Source organism: Ostreococcus tauri, assembly GCF_000214015.3.
Source record: "Ostreococcus tauri WGS project CAID00000000 data, contig chromosome 02, whole genome shotgun sequence".
NCBI lineage: Eukaryota > Viridiplantae > Chlorophyta > Mamiellophyceae > Mamiellales > Bathycoccaceae > Ostreococcus > Ostreococcus tauri.
In genome coordinates this window covers 861,369-879,904 of record NC_014427.2, presented here as the reverse complement: position 1 = coordinate 879,904, position 18,536 = coordinate 861,369, and the positions used below count along the sequence as shown (strand labels likewise).

General features: G+C 60.7%; 10 protein-coding genes across 10 annotated transcripts, besides 1 other annotated feature; 5 read left to right on the top strand and 5 right to left on the bottom strand.

Moving 5' to 3' along the window:
• Positions 1 to 410, top strand: OT_ostta02g04450 (NAD(P)-binding domain; the record flags this gene model as incomplete). The annotated part of the gene is made up of 1 exon (XM_022985159.1): positions 1 to 410. A coding segment is annotated over one exon (410 nt), but the record flags the coding sequence as incomplete, so codon positions are not given.
• Positions 411 to 539: 129 nt separating this feature from the next.
• OT_ostta02g04440 (Methyltransferase type 11) lies at positions 540 to 1,784 on the bottom strand (the record flags this gene model as incomplete). Its single annotated transcript, XM_022985158.1, has 1 exon — positions 540 to 1,784. One exon carries the CDS (start codon positions 1,782 to 1,784, stop codon positions 540 to 542), a length of 1,245 nt encoding a protein of 414 aa, XP_022840839.1.
• A 129-nt stretch (positions 1,785 to 1,913) lies between these two features.
• OT_ostta02g04430 (Tetratricopeptide-like helical) lies at positions 1,914 to 2,869 on the bottom strand (the record flags this gene model as incomplete). Its single annotated transcript, XM_022985157.1, has 2 exons — positions 1,914 to 2,665; positions 2,740 to 2,869. The coding sequence occupies 2 exons, from the start codon at positions 2,867 to 2,869 to the stop codon at positions 1,914 to 1,916; spliced, it is 882 nt and encodes a 293-aa protein (XP_022840838.1).
• Positions 2,870 to 3,169: 300 nt separating this feature from the next.
• OT_ostta02g04420 (unnamed product) lies at positions 3,170 to 3,328 on the top strand (the record flags this gene model as incomplete). The annotated part of the gene is made up of 1 exon (XM_003075240.2): positions 3,170 to 3,328. The coding sequence occupies one exon, from the start codon at positions 3,170 to 3,172 to the stop codon at positions 3,326 to 3,328; it is 159 nt and encodes a 52-aa protein (XP_003075288.2).
• Positions 3,329 to 3,571: 243 nt separating this feature from the next.
• Positions 3,572 to 4,094, bottom strand: OT_ostta02g04410 (unnamed product; the record flags this gene model as incomplete). Its single annotated transcript, XM_022985156.1, has 2 exons — positions 3,572 to 3,779; positions 3,814 to 4,094. 2 exons carry the CDS (start codon positions 4,092 to 4,094, stop codon positions 3,572 to 3,574), a joined length of 489 nt encoding a protein of 162 aa, XP_022840837.1.
• A 928-nt stretch (positions 4,095 to 5,022) lies between these two features.
• On the bottom strand, positions 5,023 to 7,059 carry OT_ostta02g04400 (EGF-like, conserved site; the record flags this gene model as incomplete). The annotated part of the gene is made up of 1 exon (XM_003075237.2): positions 5,023 to 7,059. The coding sequence occupies one exon, from the start codon at positions 7,057 to 7,059 to the stop codon at positions 5,023 to 5,025; it is 2,037 nt and encodes a 678-aa protein (XP_003075285.2).
• Positions 7,060 to 7,674: 615 nt separating this feature from the next.
• On the top strand, positions 7,675 to 8,633 carry OT_ostta02g04390 (Ribosomal protein L15e, conserved site; the record flags this gene model as incomplete). Its single annotated transcript, XM_022985155.1, has 2 exons — positions 7,675 to 7,680; positions 8,025 to 8,633. The coding sequence occupies 2 exons, from the start codon at positions 7,675 to 7,677 to the stop codon at positions 8,631 to 8,633; spliced, it is 615 nt and encodes a 204-aa protein (XP_022840836.1).
• A 265-nt stretch (positions 8,634 to 8,898) lies between these two features.
• OT_ostta02g04360 (Pyruvate, phosphate dikinase) lies at positions 8,899 to 11,694 on the bottom strand (the record flags this gene model as incomplete). The annotated part of the gene is made up of 1 exon (XM_003075235.1): positions 8,899 to 11,694. One exon carries the CDS (start codon positions 11,692 to 11,694, stop codon positions 8,899 to 8,901), a length of 2,796 nt encoding a protein of 931 aa, XP_003075283.1.
• A 1,122-nt stretch (positions 11,695 to 12,816) lies between these two features.
• OT_ostta02g04350 (Phytase-like domain) lies at positions 12,817 to 14,658 on the top strand (the record flags this gene model as incomplete). The annotated part of the gene is made up of 1 exon (XM_022985154.1): positions 12,817 to 14,658. One exon carries the CDS (start codon positions 12,817 to 12,819, stop codon positions 14,656 to 14,658), a length of 1,842 nt encoding a protein of 613 aa, XP_022840835.1.
• Positions 14,659 to 15,108: 450 nt separating this feature from the next.
• On the top strand, positions 15,109 to 16,092 carry OT_ostta02g04340 (Short-chain dehydrogenase/reductase SDR; the record flags this gene model as incomplete). Its single annotated transcript, XM_003075234.2, has 1 exon — positions 15,109 to 16,092. The coding sequence occupies one exon, from the start codon at positions 15,109 to 15,111 to the stop codon at positions 16,090 to 16,092; it is 984 nt and encodes a 327-aa protein (XP_003075282.2).
• A 283-nt stretch (positions 16,093 to 16,375) lies between these two features.
• Positions 16,376 to 18,536: part of a sequence feature (OT_ostta02g04330) that runs on past the window's edge.

Genomic DNA, 18,536 nt, shown 5'->3' with positions numbered 1-18,536 from the left:
TCGTGTACGTGAGCGTGGCGTCCATCGTCCCGGACGTGGTCGGGAAGACGCCGCTGATGAAGGGATACTTTGAGGGGAAGAGTACGGCTGAGGCGTGCTTGAGGGAGAATTACGACGAGAAAGATTACTTTATCGTGAAACCTTCGTTTATTTACGGTGGAGAGGAGTTCTCGCTCGCGCCGCCGCGGGTGACGAAGACGTACGGGGACGCGCTGAGCAAGGTGCTCGGATCGGGACCGATCAAGGCGCTCGCCGCCAGGGCTCCGGGGCCGATCGCGCTCACGCTCGCCGAGCCGGTGAGCGTGGATGATGTCGCGGGCGCGTGCGTCGCGGGCGCGATGGCGATCGGGGCGTCGAACGTGGTCGACGGCACCGATGAAATCAAGGCAGCCGCGGCTTCTATTCGATGAACGTTTTAATGAGAAGCGAATTATTGCCGCGCTCACACCGTGTTCGCACCGACCGTGTTCAAGGAATGGAGTCGTTTGGTGCGTTCCGATGGAGTCTATTTCGTGTATGAATTTCTAGGTGACAACGAGCTAGCGAGCGTCGAGCGTTAACTGCGTGCCCTTTTTCGTGCCCTTAATCATCCCATACGTCATCAAGCCGCTCTCGAAAGCGCGAGCCATGCGTTCGAGAGTGACGATTTCGCGAACAACCTTGTACCACTGGCGCGGGCCGGCGAAGACAACGGGCCACGGGTCCCAGACACCGACCCAGATGGAGTGACGCCACGATACGAGCGTGTTCTTGACCCAGTCCTCCGACGCCGCGCTCTCCATCGAGCCAGTGCCGCGCAAAAGACGCTCGTACTCCTCGTAGGAGATGAAGTACGGGTGCGCCCACTCCTCGTAGAGGAATTGGAGGTTATCCTTCTCCTTTTGCGTGAACTCGGGCGGGGTCTCGCGCTGGCACCACGTGGCGATGACGATTTTGCCCCCCGGCTTGAGCACGCGAACCATCTCCTCCACGTACTTCTTCTTATCCGGCATGTGCTCGCCGCTCTCGCACGCCCAGACCAAGTCGAACGTATCATCCTCAAAAGTCATCTCGAGCGCGTTCATCACTTGGAAGTTCGCGTTCGTCACCCCTTGCTCGCTCGCGAGCTCCGTCGCTCGCTTCACCTGGTTCGGCGATAGCGTGATGCCCGTGACCTCCGTCCCGACGCCGAACCTCCTCGCCAGGTGTCTCGACGTCCCGCCGATCCCACACCCGACGTCCAAAACCCTCGCCGGCGCCCTCGCCTCGCTCCAGTCCGCCATCTGATCCACAAAGTCAAACTTGGCCTGGATGAAATCCTTCACCTTGCATCCCAACAGCGTCCCCGCCCCCCTGGCCAAGTCCTCGTCCGAGTACCACCCCAAGTGAATGTGCTCGCCCCAGTAATATTCCAGAATCCCCTCTTCGGTCCACGCGTCGTACTCCGTTCCCACCGTGTTCTCGCCGTCGACGTACGTCCGGCTCGGCGTGTCGAAAATCGTCTTCGTCCCGTACGCCAGCGCGACGATGCCGATCAACGCGCTCGCGTTCGTCGTCGTCAACCACGACGGCGCGACGGTCGCGTGCGTCGTCGTCGTCGTCGTCGTCGTCGTCGTCGTCGTCGTCGTCGTCGTCGTCGCCCCCTTCGCACCTCTCGGCGCTCGACCGAGTTCGTCGATGCTCAGCTTTTTCGCGCGCGTCGTCGTCGACGCGCGCGCGATCGCTCTCGCGCTCGGTCGCGCGCGCGCGTGGACGACGACGACGCGATCGCGCGCGCGGGCGATCGCGGGCGCGGCGGCGCGCATGACGGCGCGCGAGGTGCGGTGTGATGGCTGACGAGGCGTGACGTCGTCAATGGATGTCTTCGATGCGTATTGGGGACGATGGAGCGGTGTGTGCGGAGACGTTACACGCGAGAGGACGAAGACGCGCGTCTACTTCTTACCGCCGAACAGAGACTTGAACGCGTTCACGGCGTTGACGTTGATGAAGGGCTCGTCGAACTTGTCGAGGAGTTCGGTGAAGCCGGGTTGCTTTTGGATGAACTCGAGCGACGGGTCTTGACGAATCTTCTTGTAGTCGGTCCAACCCGCCATCATGCAGCGCTTGAGCGCGAGCAGGGATTCGTCCGTCTTACCGATCCTGGAGAAGCAGCACGCGATGTTGTACTGCGCCACTTTGTAAATTTCTGTCGTCTTGGAGAAATCGTCGCCCATGTAATTCTTCGGTTCCAACGCCGCGACCTCCTCGAAGACGATGAGCGCGTTGTCGTAATCCTTCGCGTTGTATAGCTCGATCGCCTCGTCGAACATGTCTAATCTCTGGGTTTCCAACTCACGCTTCTTGGAATAGTTATTCATCTGTTGCTCCTTCGTCCCGGCGCCGTAGTTCCCACCCGCACGCTCGTTCTTGAACGCCGAGCTCTTCTCAGCCGTAAGCGCGGACACGTCGCCGTCCATGTCCAACATCTTCAGATAAATGTCACCGTTTCTGTTCTTGATCGCGTACATCACCTGTCCGTACGACTCAGCCCCCCAGACCTCGTCACCGAACGACGCGCTCACGCCTTCGATCTTATCGCCGACTTGGAATCGTTCGTACGCCGGATCGTTCGGGACGAAGACGACGTACGCGCCGCCGTCGTTTCCGCGGTTAAACTTCAACTCAATCGGCTTCGGGAGCGTCGCTGCGACGAAGAACGACCACAAACACTCTCGTCAGTCCTCTGCGCGCGCGCGCGCCGCGGAAACCCAGACGTACCCTCGTAGATGTCGCCCTTGGCGTTGCGAACGACCAAACCTCGCTTGGTCGATTGTTGGTGACGTCGACGAAACCCATCGACCGCGATGGACGACGAGACGCGCGCGCGCGCGCTCAACGACGCGGACATCGAGCGCTGTTGGGAGCGATTCGTTCGTTTCGTTCGAGTCCGTCGACTGGACGTCGAGAGGGGCGAGAGTGCGGTCGGCGATGGATCGAGCGGTGGAGACGAGGGAGGGTGTGGAAAAGCGAGTTCGCAGTTCGCGGCTGCCATACAGTACACGCGTGATGTTACAAGGACCGCGATCGAGAGCGTGATCGTGATGATTAGAGCCTGCGAAAGCGTGATCGAGGTAAACGCGGGTCAGTGATCGAGTGATCGAATGCGTCGGATGGAGATGTAGTCCTTAATGTAGTGACGGACGAGCCGATGAAGTGGCTCGGTCGTCGTGGAGTCATCGGACCGCAAACCGGTTGTCTGGCCGGCGCCTCGCGTTTCCGCGAGACAAGATTGATGTTTGCGACGGAAGTAAAAAGATCATCTCCACCGTTAAGTGAGGAGCGCCTTAGGCAAAGTCGCAAAAAATAAAAAAGAAACGAGCGCGGATGAAGGATGAGACGACCCATACGACACGTCCGGGCGCGGCGCGCCTTTTGAGATGGACAGACAAAGCCTCGGGAAGTTTGAAGCAATATAATTTGGTGATCATTCACGACGTCTTAAGTCAAGAGATATTCGTCATTGACTTTGCCTTCGTCGCTGAATGATGTCGTCCACTCATTCATCCACTTCGTCGCACGATGTTGGCTTCATTACTTCTTAGAGGTTTGATTAAGCCTCATAGATAATCAGCATCAGATTTTTGGAATCACCGCCAATGCATGGACGAGCGAGCACGAAGAATAATGAAATGTCGCGACGACGATTGAGCAGAGAACTGTGGAAAGGCAGCCCCCTACTCACCCATGCCGACGCTATCGGCTGTACCTTAGAACGACGGGAGAGCAGCACATGCGGCCTAAGCCTGATCAGCCCTCTGCTTTGTCAAGGAAACCACAAAAAAAGCGAGGAGCGAATCATAGTTGTCCAGTACGCACCTAGAACTTTGATCGATCACGTCATCTGCGCAAGCGAAAATGAAAAAATCCGTGAGTCTCGCGAAAGCTGAGAAAAAAAGGCGCAAAGTTGTGGTGGAACTACGGAGGAACCTCGACGACTTATAGAAACGCCAAGGCTCCACGGAGAGCCCATCCCCTTTATTTTCGCCTCCGCTCAAAACTGACACAACGAATCGAATCGGGGGTGTTCTACGTCCCCAACTCTCGGCGCGCAGCTCTGCAGCGAAGGCTTTCATGTACTAAAAAAAAAATCTTCAGCCTCGTCGGTCAAATCCATTCGGAAGACGTAAACGCTCTCCCACGCCGCGTTCGTCTCAGTCGAAAGATGGTGAATATTATGTTTTGATTCCTCACGGTGATCAGCCATGTGGACACGTTTACATCCCCGACGTCCGCCGCGCTTCTCCGCCGACGCCTCCCGATTGGAAGACTCTCTCCGCGAAATGTGGGACCGAATAAGGGCGCACGGCGAGTCACGTTCCCGCTCGCGCGCGTGACAATGATCGATCCCTTCACTATCGGGCGCGAAATCCCTTCGGGCTCGCGGGATAGCGGCTCGCGCCGCCCCGCGATCCGTACACACAGACGCCCTTTCGTTTCGACGCGCGAATCAAAAACAAAAACCCACGAGAAAAATCACGCACGCGAGCCCGCGTCCCGGACCACCGTCGCGCCGCGCATCGAACGTCTCGGTCTGAACAGCTTATCTCTAATCACGACGCATCGCGCGGGTGTGCCCGGCAACTACCCCGGCCGCGCGACCGTCTCAGGAGCCAAGCGTCAATGAACTCGTCCTCGACGTCGTCCGCGCGCGCGTCGCGCGGTCCACGGCGCGCGCCCCGCGCTCGAGCGCGCGATCGCGCTCGACGGGCGCACCTCGTTCGACGGGCGAGACCCGTCACACGCGCTCGATCGACGCCGACCGCGCGCGTGTGACGACGGCGTCGCCATCGCGCCGGCGGCGGAGGGTAACACGCATAATTAACAGATAATTAACCCATGTCGCGACACAGACTACATATACCGCACCGAAAACGAGCATATCGATACACATCGTCGACGTTGGTGCTCCGACTCGCGGTCTGCGTTGTCAATTCGTAAAATCCATGTCTACACCTCGCGTCGATCACTCGACGCGTCTACTGCGGCTATTTTACATACGTTTTACACCGCTCGTCGCTCCGCTTGTGAACAGTGAAACGAATCGAGCGCATCCTTCTTAAATATCTCGTGTCCTCGCCCGTCCAGAAAGTCGTACGCCACATGACACAGCGTCGTTCGGAAATACGGCGGTAAGACGACGTTTGTGACCATCGCGATAGAAGCTAAGGCAGTCGCAAGACCAGCATCGGTGACGTTGTTCGGGTGCGCTTCTCGGTACTCTTCATCGGTCAGTTCATCCTCCATGATGTATACTTCGTGAACATACCGCAGACGTCGAACCATGTCGCCGTGATCGCCCTTTGCGTAAGCTTTTTCCAGCGTGTTGGGCAAATCCTGGAGTTTATCACTAGTTTCACCCCATCTGTCACCAATGTTCAGGGCGAATTTCGAATAGTCCAAGACGTTATCGTACGGATAACTCATCTGAATCGCCGTGAGTAGCGGCACACAACCTCGAGCGATGCCATCCACCAAACGCATGTCGAACCCATGGCCGCCTGCGACAAGGCAGTATTTCGCCGTCTTCATGGTCTCTCGGGACCACGAGTCGCCACCGTGCGGTTCGTTTATGCTGAAACCACTCACGTTTTGGAACGTGTCGACGACGTACATCCGAACGCCTTGGCTGTACTCATCCATGCAACTTAATCTGTTCTGCAATAGCCTTTCACCCGAGCATTGGTCGGCCTTCTTTCTGACGCCACCGTTGAAGAAGAGCATAGGCCCATTTTTCGAGGAAGGATCAAAATCTTTCTCGTCAAACGGGGCTTGGTTTGGGTGTCGACGCGCTGGAATAACGACGTCAAAGTCTGGTTGGTGACATCTCGCCGTTGCTTTCGTGTCTTGAGCACCCGGAAACCTCTGCCAACCGAAACTATGCACCACGATCGAGCGCGGCGGAAGCATCCCACGCAAGCGGTCGATCGAACAGAAGCCTCGATCTTGCATGCTCACGAAAATGTACCAAGGATCGTCGTCGCCGTCGTTGTTAGGTAACTGTCTGACGACATTCGGGAGATAGAGTTCCACACTGCCCACGTTAGCCCCTATGTTTGTGGGAAAGAATGGAATGAACCTGTGCGTCCCTGACCGAGGCGTCAGCAAAGTTCGTTTCCAGCGATCCTCGACGATTGTCTCTGCTAAATGCACTGCTGTGGCGTACATTGAAGCCTCAATGTGTGACTGCTCGTGTAGGTCGTCTTCGCCGAGATGTTCCTTCTTAATGTCTAAGTAAAACGCCTTGGTGAAGAGCGGAATGCGTGCGTGAGACGACAACCCGTCGTAATACTCTATTCGCATTTCGCGTTTTCCATCAAGTTTCGTACCCACGGACGCCTGAATTGTGTCGGGCAAAACATCTTCTGCGTCGAACTGGCACAATAAGCCGAACCGTCCGGGTTCACAATAGCAAACGCGATCCTTGCACGCGCCCCGCCCGAAACAGTTGTGCGTGCACACGTTGTGATGGTGCATGCCCATATCCTTGTCTTTAATCTCTCTTGGATCCGCGACGACCTCGCGCGTGAACATATCCACTTTCCTCCCTCTACTGTCGACGCAAACTCGCGCATTTTCTGGCCTTTCTCGCGAAACTCTCCACCATTCATCGTCCGTAAGATTGTGTTCTCGCTTCAAAACTTTTTCGCATTCGCTCACGCAAGCGCAACTCTGGTAATTGAACACGTCGCCCCAGTTACTAAACACATACGCACACGTCAACGTCTCACTCCTATCGCACGAAGGTATGGAGTCGATTTCGCAACGTTCGCCGGTGTACCCGTGACCGCACACGCACCCGAGTTCGGGATCGGACGCAGATCGATACCCGTGCGCGCACGCGCCGAGCGACGCGCCCGTCGTCGGCGCCGCCGCCGCCGCCGCGCGTCGCGGCGTCGTCCCGCGCGTCGCCGCGCGCCTCCGGTCCTCGCCTCGCGCGCCGTACGCCACCCGTCCCGCGGCCGCGCGCACGGTCGTCGTCGTCCTCGCGATCATCCATCGCGCCAATCGCCCGTCGCGCGCCGTCGTCGGCGTCGCCATCGCGCGCGCGCCCAGATCCAACGCCGCGAGCGCGACCGCGGCGGCGGCGACCGCGCACATCACGCGCGTCCACGCGGGGGCCGTCATCGCCCACACGTCATCGATCGACCGCGTCGCCCCACCGTCTCGCCCGCGGTCGATCGGCGCGCGCGCGATCGATCGACGACGAGTGCGTCCGCGACGTCGCGCGCGCGATCGGTGACGAAAAGACTCGGCGCGTTCCTCTCGTCTCATGCCTCGAATCTGGCTCTACTATGGAGCATCCCGTCGAGACGATTGGTGCGACGCCCCGGGCGGAACAGTGGTGCACCGTACGCGTCAGCGCCGATGCCGAGCGCGCGGACGTCGGAAACGTCCACGGAACGCTGAAATGTACACCTCGCGCGCGTCGCGCCCGTCGCGGCGACGGCGCGCGCGCGCGCGCGCGCGTCGGCGCGCGTGGACGCGCGCGAGCGCACGCGTGACGCCCGAAACACGTAGTACATCTGTACTTTATCCATCGCGTGATTTTTTAGGCATCGTCACATCGTCCTCGAGGTTTTCTTTTTCTGTCCACCCCGGCGCGCGCGACGGCCGCGTCCGTCTCTTTGCGCCTCGCGACGCCGTAGAAGAACCATGGGGGTGCGTGTGCTTCGACGCGACGCGCGCGCGTGTGACGCGCGCGCGTCGTCGCGTCGCGCGGGCGACGCGCGCGCGGGCGAGCGGTGGCGCGAGCGGACGACGAGGGCGCTGGCGACGGCGATCGCGTTCGCGATGAAGACGGCGTCCTCGCGTCTCGGTCGGGGGACGAGACGCGATCGAGGGCGCGGCGGGAGGCGTGAGAAATGTATCGATGCGTTTCTTCGGTCCGAGTGTCCACGGAGGTCTCGCGCGACGGTGGAGAGGGGCGATGGAGGAATCACGCGATGAAAGCCCTAGCGCGAGAACGATGACTGACGATGTTTCGCTCGTTTACTCGATCACAGGCTTACAAGTATGTCGAAGAACTTTGGAAGAAGAAGCAATCCGATGTGATGCGATTCTTGCAGCGCATTCGCGTGTGGGAGTACCGTCAGCTTCCGTCCATCTGCCGCGTGACGCGCCCGACGCGCCCGGACAAGGCGAGACGCCTTGGGTACAAGGCCAAGCAAGGTTTCGTCATCTACCGCGCCCGCGTGCGCAGAGGTGGCCGCAAGCGCCCTGTGCCGAAGGGCCAGGTGTACGGTAAGCCGGTGCACTGCGGTATTACCAAGTTGAAGTTTGCGCGCAACTTGCGATCCGTCGCGGAGGAGCGCGCGGCGCGACGATGCGGCGCGCTTCGCGTATTGAACTCGTACTGGTTGAACCAAGATTCCGTGTACAAGTACTATGAAGTGATCATGGTGGACCCGATGCACAAGTGCATCCGCAACGATCCGCGCATTAACTGGATCTGCAACCCGACGCACAAGCACCGCGAAATGCGCGGTCTTACGTCGGCGGGCCGCAAGTACCGCGGCTTGCGCGGCAAGGGCCACAACTACACCAAGTCTCGCCCGTCCAAGCGCGCGACCTGGCGCAACAACAACCGACTCTCCCTCCGTCGTTACCGTTAAACGGAATGACGGCATCGAGCAGTTGGTGCGTAATTTCCTTAGCCTTAGCCTGGGTGACTGTAGTCAAAGAACAATCATCTCTGCAAACGTCTCATCCGCGCGCGCCTTTGAATGTGTCTGTATGTGTCTCGTTCGTTCATGTGTAGTTTTACAAAAGACGTGTGAAGTATAACAGTAAACGCGGGGCTGGTGATAGTGTATTGGATGTGCGGCGAGCGTGCGTTTATTATGTTGCCCAGTGGCCGTCGAGCGGCCTTGATTTTGCTTACGGAGGACTGACGTCCTTCTTCGCGCGAATGGCAGCTTGCGCGGCCGAGAGACGAGCGATCGGAACGCGGAAGGGTGAGCACGACACGTAGTCGAGTCCGCTCTGGGCGAAAAATTCCACCGACATCGGTTCTCCTCCGTGTTCACCGCAGATGCCGACCTTCAAGTCGGATCTCGCGCTGCGGCCATTCTTGACGGACATCTTAATCAGTTGTCCGACGCCGTCGCGGTCGATAACTTGGAACGGATCGTGCTTCAGGATTCCCTTCTCGAGGTAGGTTGGCAAGAACTTACCGACGTCGTCACGAGAGTAGCCGAACGTCATTTGCGTCAAGTCGTTCGTACCGAAGGAGAAGAACTCAGCGTGAGCGGCGATTTGATCGGCGAGAAGCGCCGCTCGCGGAATCTCAATCATCGTACCGACGCGATAATCGATCGTCTTACCTTGCTCCGCGAACACCACGCTCGCAGTTTGACGAATGAGCGCGACTTGATCCTCGAGTTCGGCGACCGTTCCCACGAGAGGGACCATGATGTCAGGGATAGCGGTGGAGCCCTCCTTCTCGGCCTCGATGGCGGCTTCGAAAATTGCTCGGACTTGCATGCGAGCAATCTCCGGGTACGTGATGGCCAAACGGCAGCCACGGAAACCAAGCATCGGATTTACTTCAGCGAGCTTTTCGATACGATCGACGATCGAGTCTTCATCCTCACCAGTGTCCTCAGAGAGGAGAGAGATGACGTCGTCGAGCTCACCGTCCGGCAGGAATTCATGAAGCGGTGGATCAAGGAGGCGAATCGTCACTGGAAGACCACTCATGGCGACGAAGATACCCTTGAAATCCTCGCGTTGGTAAGGAAGCAATTCATCGAGGGCGGTTTCGCGAGACGGCGTGTCCTTGGCCATGATCATTCTTCGCACGGCGCGGATGCGCTCGCCGCTTCCGAAGAACATGTGCTCCGTACGCACGAGACCGATACCTTCGGCGCCGTTCGCGCGCGCCGCGGCGGCGTCCTCAGGGGTGTCGGCGTTGGTGAACACCTTCATTGTGCGGAACTTGTCAACCCAAGACATGAAGAGGCCCAAATCTTCGGTCACAGATGGCGGAGCGAGCTCGGCGCGGCCGCGGATGATTTCACCAGTGGTACCGTTGAGACTGAGCCAGTCGTTTTCGACCAAGGTGACGCCACCGAGCGTGAGTGTCTTACCTCGCTCATCGACGGTTAAATCTGTGCAACCGGAGACGCACGTCTTACCCCAGCCTCTCGCGACGACGGCGGCGTGGGAGGTCATGCCGCCGCGCGCGGTGAGGATGCCCTCAGCGGCGTCCATGCCGCCGACATCTTCTGGAGACGTCTCGACGCGAACGAGGATCACCTTGCGCCCTTCTGCTTTCGCAACCTCGGCATCTTCGGTGGTAAAGACGATTTGGCCCACGGAAGCGCCCGGAGACGCGGGCAAACCAGATCCGATGACGTCCGGCTTGTACGCCTTTTCATCCTTGAATTGCGGGTGCAGCAGTTGATCCACGTGCGTTGGCTCAACCATTTGTACGGCTTCTTCCTCGGTGACGAAACCATCCTTGACGAGGTCAACCGCAATTTTCACCGCGCCCGCGCCCGTACGCTTGCCGCTTCGGCACTGAAGCATGTAGAGCGTGCCCTCTTGCACGGTGAATTCAATGTCCTGCATATCCTTGTAGTGCGACTCGAGGAGTTCACAGTTCTTGACCAACTGATCGTACGCTTGCGGGAGCGCCTCCGCCATGGTGGAGATATCGCTCGGCGTGCGGATGCCTGCGACGACGTCTTCACCCTGCGCGTTGACCAAGTACTCGCCGTACAACTTGTTCTCACCCGTGCTCGGGTTACGAGTGAACAAGACGCCGGTGCCGGAGGTCTCGCCCATGTTTCCGAAGACCATGGCCTGGATGTTCACAGCCGTGCCCCTCAAACCGGTGATTTTATTGATGGACATGTACTTCTTCGCCCGGTCGCTGTTCCACGAGTCGAACACCGCGAAAGTGGCAAGCTTGAGCTGCTCGTAAGGGTCCTGCGGAAACGCGACGCCCTCCGAGGCGTATACCCCCTTGTAGATCTCGACGAGATCGCGAAGGTTGGCCTCGGTGAGGTCTTCGTCGCTCTTCGCCCCGACATCTTTCTTCATTCGCTCGAGAGCATTCTCGAACTTGTGATGATCGACGCCCATGACGACGTTGCCGTACATGTCCAAGAATCGACGGTACGAGTCAAACGCGAAGCGTCCGCCCGCCTTCTTCGCCAACCCCTCGACGCACGCGTCGTTCAATCCGAGATTCAACACGGTATCCATCATTCCTGGCATGCTCACCGCGGCGCCCGATCGCACGCTCACGAGTAACGGGTTCTCAGCGTCGCCGAGCTTTTTATCGAGCGCCTGTTCGATGTGCCCAAGCCCCTCCACCATCTCCTCCCACGCCCCCGGAGGTAACTCGCTCCCATTCTCGTGGTAATCCGCGCACGTTTCCGTGGTCACCGTGAACCCGGGCGGGACCGATAAGCCGACTCGAGACATCTCGGCCAAGTTCGCGCCTTTACCTCCGAGCGACCCTTTGGCGTCCCGCGCGCCATCCGCGGCGCCCGCGCCAAAGCGAAACACGCGCTTCCCCGTCTTCGCCCCCGTCGCGCTCGCCGCGACGCGATCAGGCGAGACATCTCGCGCCGCCGACGCGCGCACGCGCGCGCGCGCGCGCCCTCGACGCGTCGTCACCGGCGTCGACGCGAACGCACGTCCACGCCCGCGCGCGAGCGCCATCGCGTTGATTGTTTCGATTGTTTCTCACCAGGCGTCGACCGCGCGTCGACGACGAATGTTCCGACGCTCGACGCTCGAGACGTGGAGACACAAAAAAACGTTCGACCGTCTCCGCGCGCGCGCGGGCCTCGGGAACGGTCGCGCGTCGCGCTGTGCCCGCGCGATGGCTCGACGGAATCGAATCGTCGGAGGTGCCTTGTCGGTTATTTCGCGCGCATTCGAGAGCCTCTTTCACGAGTCCGGACTCAAGAAATCACCCCACGCCATGGTCCCACGGCGCGCGCGACGGAGGCCCCCAGGTCGCGCGTGACGCACACCCGAGTGTCTCGCCCCCTTCGTCGCGCGCGGCGCGCCGCGTCGACGCCGCGGTCGACCCCACCGCGTCGCGCGCGCGCCCGCGCGGGCGTCTCGGCGCGATCGCGCGCGCGCGCGGACGGTCCCGCGATGCGCGCGTCGCCGTGTCGGCACGTCGAGCGTGTCACGCGGCACCGTGCGCGCGACGGCGTCGCGCGCGTCGCGCGCGGTGTCGATCGCGGTGCGTCGGGACGACGCGTGGACGGTGACGCGCGCGCCGCGTGCGATCGCGCGCGTCGGTGGATGTGACGGCGGACGGGGCGGGTGGCGCGGCGCGGCGCGCGGCGACGGCGGCGGTTCCCGAAGCGTCGCGCCGCGCGAGACGCGCGCGCGCGGCACCGGGTGATGCCCGCGCGCGCCGTGGGGTCGATGCGTTCACCGCGCGCGCGGTTCGCGCGTCGGGTCCATCGCGCGTCGGTCGCGATGTCGTCGTCGGTCGCGGTCGTGGACGTCCGCCGTCGTCGCCCGACGGCGCGCGCGGCGGCGGTCGGGACGGTGGTCGATCGGACCGCGCGCATCGCGCCCGGAATCGTCTACGCGTGTTCACGGACGAGACCACGACGACGAACGGGCGAAACCCACGCGAATGGGCCGCGCGCGCCCGTCGTCGTCCCCCGTCGCCCGTCCGGGGTCGTCGAACGCCTCGTCGAATCGCGTCGCGCAATTCAAAGTATCATACAATCAATCATATCCTCCTATGAATGGGAAAACGCCTGAAAAGTGACGCACCGCGTTCCCTGGTGTGAGCAAACAGTACCAAATTGAGCCATGACTCGAGTCCGAGTGGCGCGAGGAATCTTTTCTCGCGAAGACGAATCGGCGAAGGAATATTCAACAACGAATGCAAACCGAATGTGCTGTGCAAACTTCGGCGTGACGTCATCGCCTGCGTCGAACGAACGCGGCGGAACTTCATACTTCACACGTTCTCTTCATCCACGGCTCGCGTCAATCATGAACACGATCGGTCTCGCGATCTTGGGCGCCTCGGCGCTCGTCGACGGCGTCTCAGCAGCAAACCTGTACGGGACGCGCGATCTCTTCACGAGCGCGGCGACGCCGGCCTCGGTTCTTGTCGACGTGACGAACGTGCATTCGCCGAATGGTTTGCAGACCCTCAACGCATTCCTCACAGACTCGGAGAGCAAAAACGACGCAATTTTGAGCGGCACTGCCTGCTCTTCGCGAAGCTTTTTCGCGACGTGTTTCGACACGCCGGCGATCGGTTCGGGGCTCACTTTGCACAGCGTCGCCTCTGACGGAACAATTCACCTCATGGGTATCACCGACCGTGGCCCAAACCAAGATTGCGGCGATATCGCCGATGACTTCAACACTACGGGTCAACAATACACGTATCCCACCGGGTTCACTGGACCCTCCGTATCGAAGGGAAAAGGCTTCCCGGTTCCGAAATTCTCCCCGACGATTGTCAAGGGATATTTGGACAAGACCAACAACCGGTTTGTCCTCGACAAAACTTGCAACTTGAAGCGCGCTACAGCGCCGGAAAATTTCACGACGGATGTAACCGGCTTGCCGACGAATACCAACGACGACACCCCGTACGATGGATGGTGCCGAAACAAGCTTCCCTATGATGAGGGTGGACAAGACGCGGAAGACATCCAACCTATTCCAGGCACGAACTATGCCGTGATCGTTGACGAGTACAACCCCTCCATCTCCGTGGTCGACATCGATTTCGCCAGCACGAACTGCGGCATGGTGAAAGTACGATACGTTCCGGAGAGCATCAGCCTTCCGAATGCGGGCTACGATGTCAAGAATATCCTCCCGCGATCGTTTGATCAACGCCGCGCTAACCGTGGTCTCGAGGGCGTCGCTGTGAGCCCGGATGGCAAGACGGCTGCCGCGTTCATGCAAAGTTGCATGGTCGTCACGGATGCGACTTACCGAACCGAAGCCGGTCTCGGCGCCGGCAGCACCGAGGATGGCAAAGACTGCGAGTTCACCCTGGTTGCCTTCCTCAACATCACTGATCCGCTCAACGCGAAAATGATCGGCACGAAGTTGTACCCGCTTGATTCGTACCAAGAGTGGGGCTTCACGTCTTTCGGCAAAATGGACAGGGTCAAGGTCTCCGCTGCTTTCTGGCTTGGACCCGAATATGGCGTGACGAACAACAAGCAAGTCATCGCCGTGCTCGAGCGAGATCCGAGCGTGCGCATTCACATCGCTGACTTCTCCGCTGCGGAGTACATCGATGAGTCCAAGAACTCCGCCGCGTCACTCAATGTGCTCGTGAAGAAGGTCAACGTCACCGCCAAGCTCGGCTTCAACGCCTTCGCCACGAAAAAGCTCGTCGTTGACACCGCCACGGTCGACGGCTACGTCGCCCGAGGCGAAGGCGCCAAGGTCGAGGGTTTCGCCTTCCTGAACAACTACACCATGGTCATCGCCAACGACAACGACTTTGGTTTGGAGGGCAACAAAGTGTCCACCGTCGACATCATCCGCCTCAACGCCTCCGTCGCCGAGCTCATCGACCCGACCATCAACGACGTCCCCACCAAGTCCAGCGCCGGCTTCGCCGCCTCGACCATGGTCGCCCTCATCACCGTCGGCGCCACCTTCGTCTTCGCGTGAGCGTCGCTCCGCGCTGGACGTCTCTCCGCGCGCGCGCGGTTCGCGCGCGCTCCATCCACCCGCGGCGCCCACCGCCGTCATTCACGGCACCCACGTCGGCGCGCGCCGCGCCCGAGTGATGGCAATAATATCTACACGCGTCAGCTCCCACCGCGCGCGCCCGCGCGCGGCGTCGCGTCGCCGGCAGCGCGCCATCGTCGCGCCCGCACGCCCCCCACGCCCGCGCGCGCGACGCCGTCGTCACGCGCGCCCGCACGCCCGCGTCCGCGTCCGCGTCGCGCGACGCGGTGCGTGAATTTTTTATCCATCGTTCGCCCGTCCCGCGCGCGCGAGACGGGCGTCGGCGGCGTCTGCGGCGCGTCGAATCGCGCGTCGTTCAACGCGTCGCGTCCGTTCGGGTCCGCGTCGGGATTTCAAAAACCCGCGAGGGCGCGACGCGCGACGCGGGACATGGGCGCCCTGAGCTATCTCCCGATTCCCTACGTCCGCGCGCTGGTGCGGGATACCGTCGTCGATGCGTGCGTCTCGCACGTCTTGGCGCTCTACGGCCTCGTCGCGCTGTTGACGTATTGGGTGCCAAAGGTGGCGGTGCAGATGATGCCGAGTCAGGATTTAAAGAAGAAGTACGACGCGCAGTGGGCGCTCGTCACCGGTGGGTCCACGGGAATCGGACGATCGTTGGCGTTCGCGCTCGCGGAACAAGGGCTGAACGTCGCGGTGTGCGCGCTGGATGACGAACATCTGGAGACGACGTGTCGGGCGCTGCGGGAGAAATTCGGCGCGACGAGCGAGATTCGAAAAATTGGATGTAATCTCGGCGATCAGTCGGGGGCGTACGTGGAGACGATCTCGAAGGCGTTGGAGGACGTGGATGTGCAGGTGGTGTTCAATAACGCCGGGTTCATGCTCACGGGCTTTTTCGATAAGCAGCCGTTGGAGAAGTTGAACGCGAACAACGAGTGCAACGCGACGAGCGCGATGCGAATCACGCACGTCTTCGTGCGAAGGATGTTGGCAAAAAAACTGAGAGGGTGCGTTGTTTTCACCTCGAGCGCGGCGGCGTGTCAACCCACGCCGTTTTCGGCGATGTACGGGGCGACGAAGGCGTACATTTCGAGTTTCGCCGCCAACATCGGCGTCGAGTTAAAGTCTCGAGGAATCGACGTGTGCGCCGTGCATCCGAGCCCGGTGGCGAGTAACTTTTACGACAAAGCGCATAAATTGGACTCACTCAACTTTTTCATGAACTTTGCGGTGAAGCCGGAGGAGTTACCGACGGAGATGTTCCGCCCGATCGGTCGCGTCTTGTGGCACGACGTCGGCGGCGTCGCCATCGGTTTCCGCATGCTCCTCAAGCTCTTCGACTACGGTTTCTTCGCGACGCTCATCTCGAGATTCGCCCACCTCATGGGCGATTACAAGAAGAACGTGTAATCTCCACCCATCACGCGTCACCAACGTCTCATTCGGTCGCCCAGTCGTCCCGCGTCGTTCGCGATCGCCCGTCGTCACACGTCGACCACCCGACGGGTCGCCGCGCATGCGTCGTCGGCCTCGGTCGCGGACCTCGCGCGCGTCCAGACTCGCCCACGCGTGCTGTCTCGCCCTCGCCCTCGCGTTCGTCGCCCGCGCGGACGACGAGGCGAAGGATGGGTCGACCGTCGAGCGGGCGTCGACATCATCGACCTCGACCGTGGACGATGCGTCGCCCGCGACGATGAACGCGACGGTGCGAGCGATCTCGGAGACGCTGATGGAGCTCGCGTCGGCGACGAACGCGTCGATGGCGGCGGCGGCGTACGAGGAGGCGTTGAGAGAGCTGGGCGGAACGACGAACGGGACGGCGGCGAGAAACGCGGCGAACGCGGTGGAGGCTGGCGTCGGCGCGGGTGAGGCGTTGGCGAGCGCGGTTGTGGGGTTGGTGAATTCGACGGTGGGTGATGACACCGCGGCGGCGCTCGCGCGGGCGTTGGAGGCGATGGGTGACGAGACGCGCGGAGCGGCGACGAAGGATGAAGACGAAGACGAAGACGAAGCGTCTTCAGATTTGGAGACGTATCTGCTGGACACGTCGTCGCCGAAGACGTCACGCGCGCGCGTGAAGCTTGTGGAGCCGATCGAGGAGGAGGACTCGAGTGATGACGTTCGAGCGGTGGGGGTGGTTTTGGCGGATGTCGGACGCTCGTACGGAGAGTCGTCTTTAACGAGGACGCTCGCTCGGTTCGCGGCGAGGCGAAACGCGGTCGTTATTCGTCCCGGTACGTGTTCGGGAAAGCCAATTTCGTGCACTGGCGCGTGTGTGGTCGATAAGGACTCGGTGGCGTCGCAGCTGAAGGCTTTGGGTGGGGGGAAATCTGCTCGGCTCGGCGGCGTCGCCGTCGGGAGCGCCCGGGAGGATTGGATGTCGACCGTCGCCGAGGAAGACTCGAGGTGGATTGGTGAGGTGGCGCATCCGGTACAATTTGCGTTTGAACGCATGTACCGCGCGGCGAGGCACTACATCACGAGCGGTGACGCCGAGTTCGCGCCCGTGCCCGAGTTGGAATCGTGTTCAAATTTCACGGAATCGCTCGACGTGTTGCGAAAGAAGTGCGCTTCGATGCGATGTAAGACGGGGTTCGCCGACATGCAAAAGTACATCACCGCCACGCAGAAGAAGACAATCCTGGGCTGTCCGGGGTTTACGTCGAATCCGCAAACGACACGCCTGCGAGGGACCACTGTTGAAAAGAGTGAGACGCCGTCCAGCGCCGAGCGACGAACCAGAGCTAAATACGCCGCTCTCGTGCCCATTGGATCGCCAGAGAAAGAAAACGAGAGCTTGGTAGCGCTCACGTATAGTTTCGATTTCAAACTGTCGGACTTAGTGTTCCATCGCACGTCTGGAGAGATGCAAGACGACGCGTATGACGTCTCAAAGGAGCCAAAAGAGTTGCGCGAGTCCATCGAAGGCGGGAATAAAATCGACCTCAAGCTGTTCAATAAGGTCGAGGCGCAGATTGAAGACACCAAGGCGCAGGATACGTTCGCATCCAGGCTAGAGGCGCTGCGCGGGATGAGCGCTGCGGCAGATTTATTCTGCCTCGAAAACAAGGTGTGCACGACTGGCAGGGCTGCGACGAAAGTCATAGACGTCGATCCAGTGCACGCGTCGACGCTCGGCGCGTTTCCCGCCTCATGTGGTACCGAAGAGGTTGCGAAGGAGATCAAGTGCGTCGAGGACTGGTTCCTGTGCGACGGTCCCGACGCCTCGGGGTCGGTGTGGCACGCGGGTACGGTGTCGATGAAATCGCAAGACGTCGCCGACGCCGGTCAAACCGAGAAAACATCGGAGAAATCGTCGGAGAATACGACGGCGGCGACGACGGCGACGGCGACGGCGACGGCGACGGCGACGGCGACGGCGACGACGACGACGACGACGGCAAAATCTGTCGACGATGATGGCGACGCCGACGGACCGTCGACCGCGGAGACCGGCGACGGCAAAGAGGCGGCTGAATCGAAGCCGAAGCCGACCGCGACCGCGACCGCCGCGCCGCCCAAATCCGTCGCGTTCCAGGCCGCCGCGAACGTTCACAGGCAATCCCCGTGGCTCTGGTACTCCATCGTATTCATCCTATTCGCCGTCGTCCTGGCGTCGTACGCGCACTCGTACCTCGAGTCGGCGAACTCTGCGCGACCGGCGTCCTCCCTGGAGCTCGGAGCCTCCATCGTTCGCGCCGAGCGAGAAGTGAGCGCCAAGAAGATCGGACGCGAGATGAGCGCGAACGACGAATTCTGGAAGGGTGCGTCCCATCCGTCGTCGCCGCCGACCGAAAGCGCGCGCGGGACCGGTCTCGATTCCGGAAACGCCGGCAGGCGTCCCGGGAGAAGCC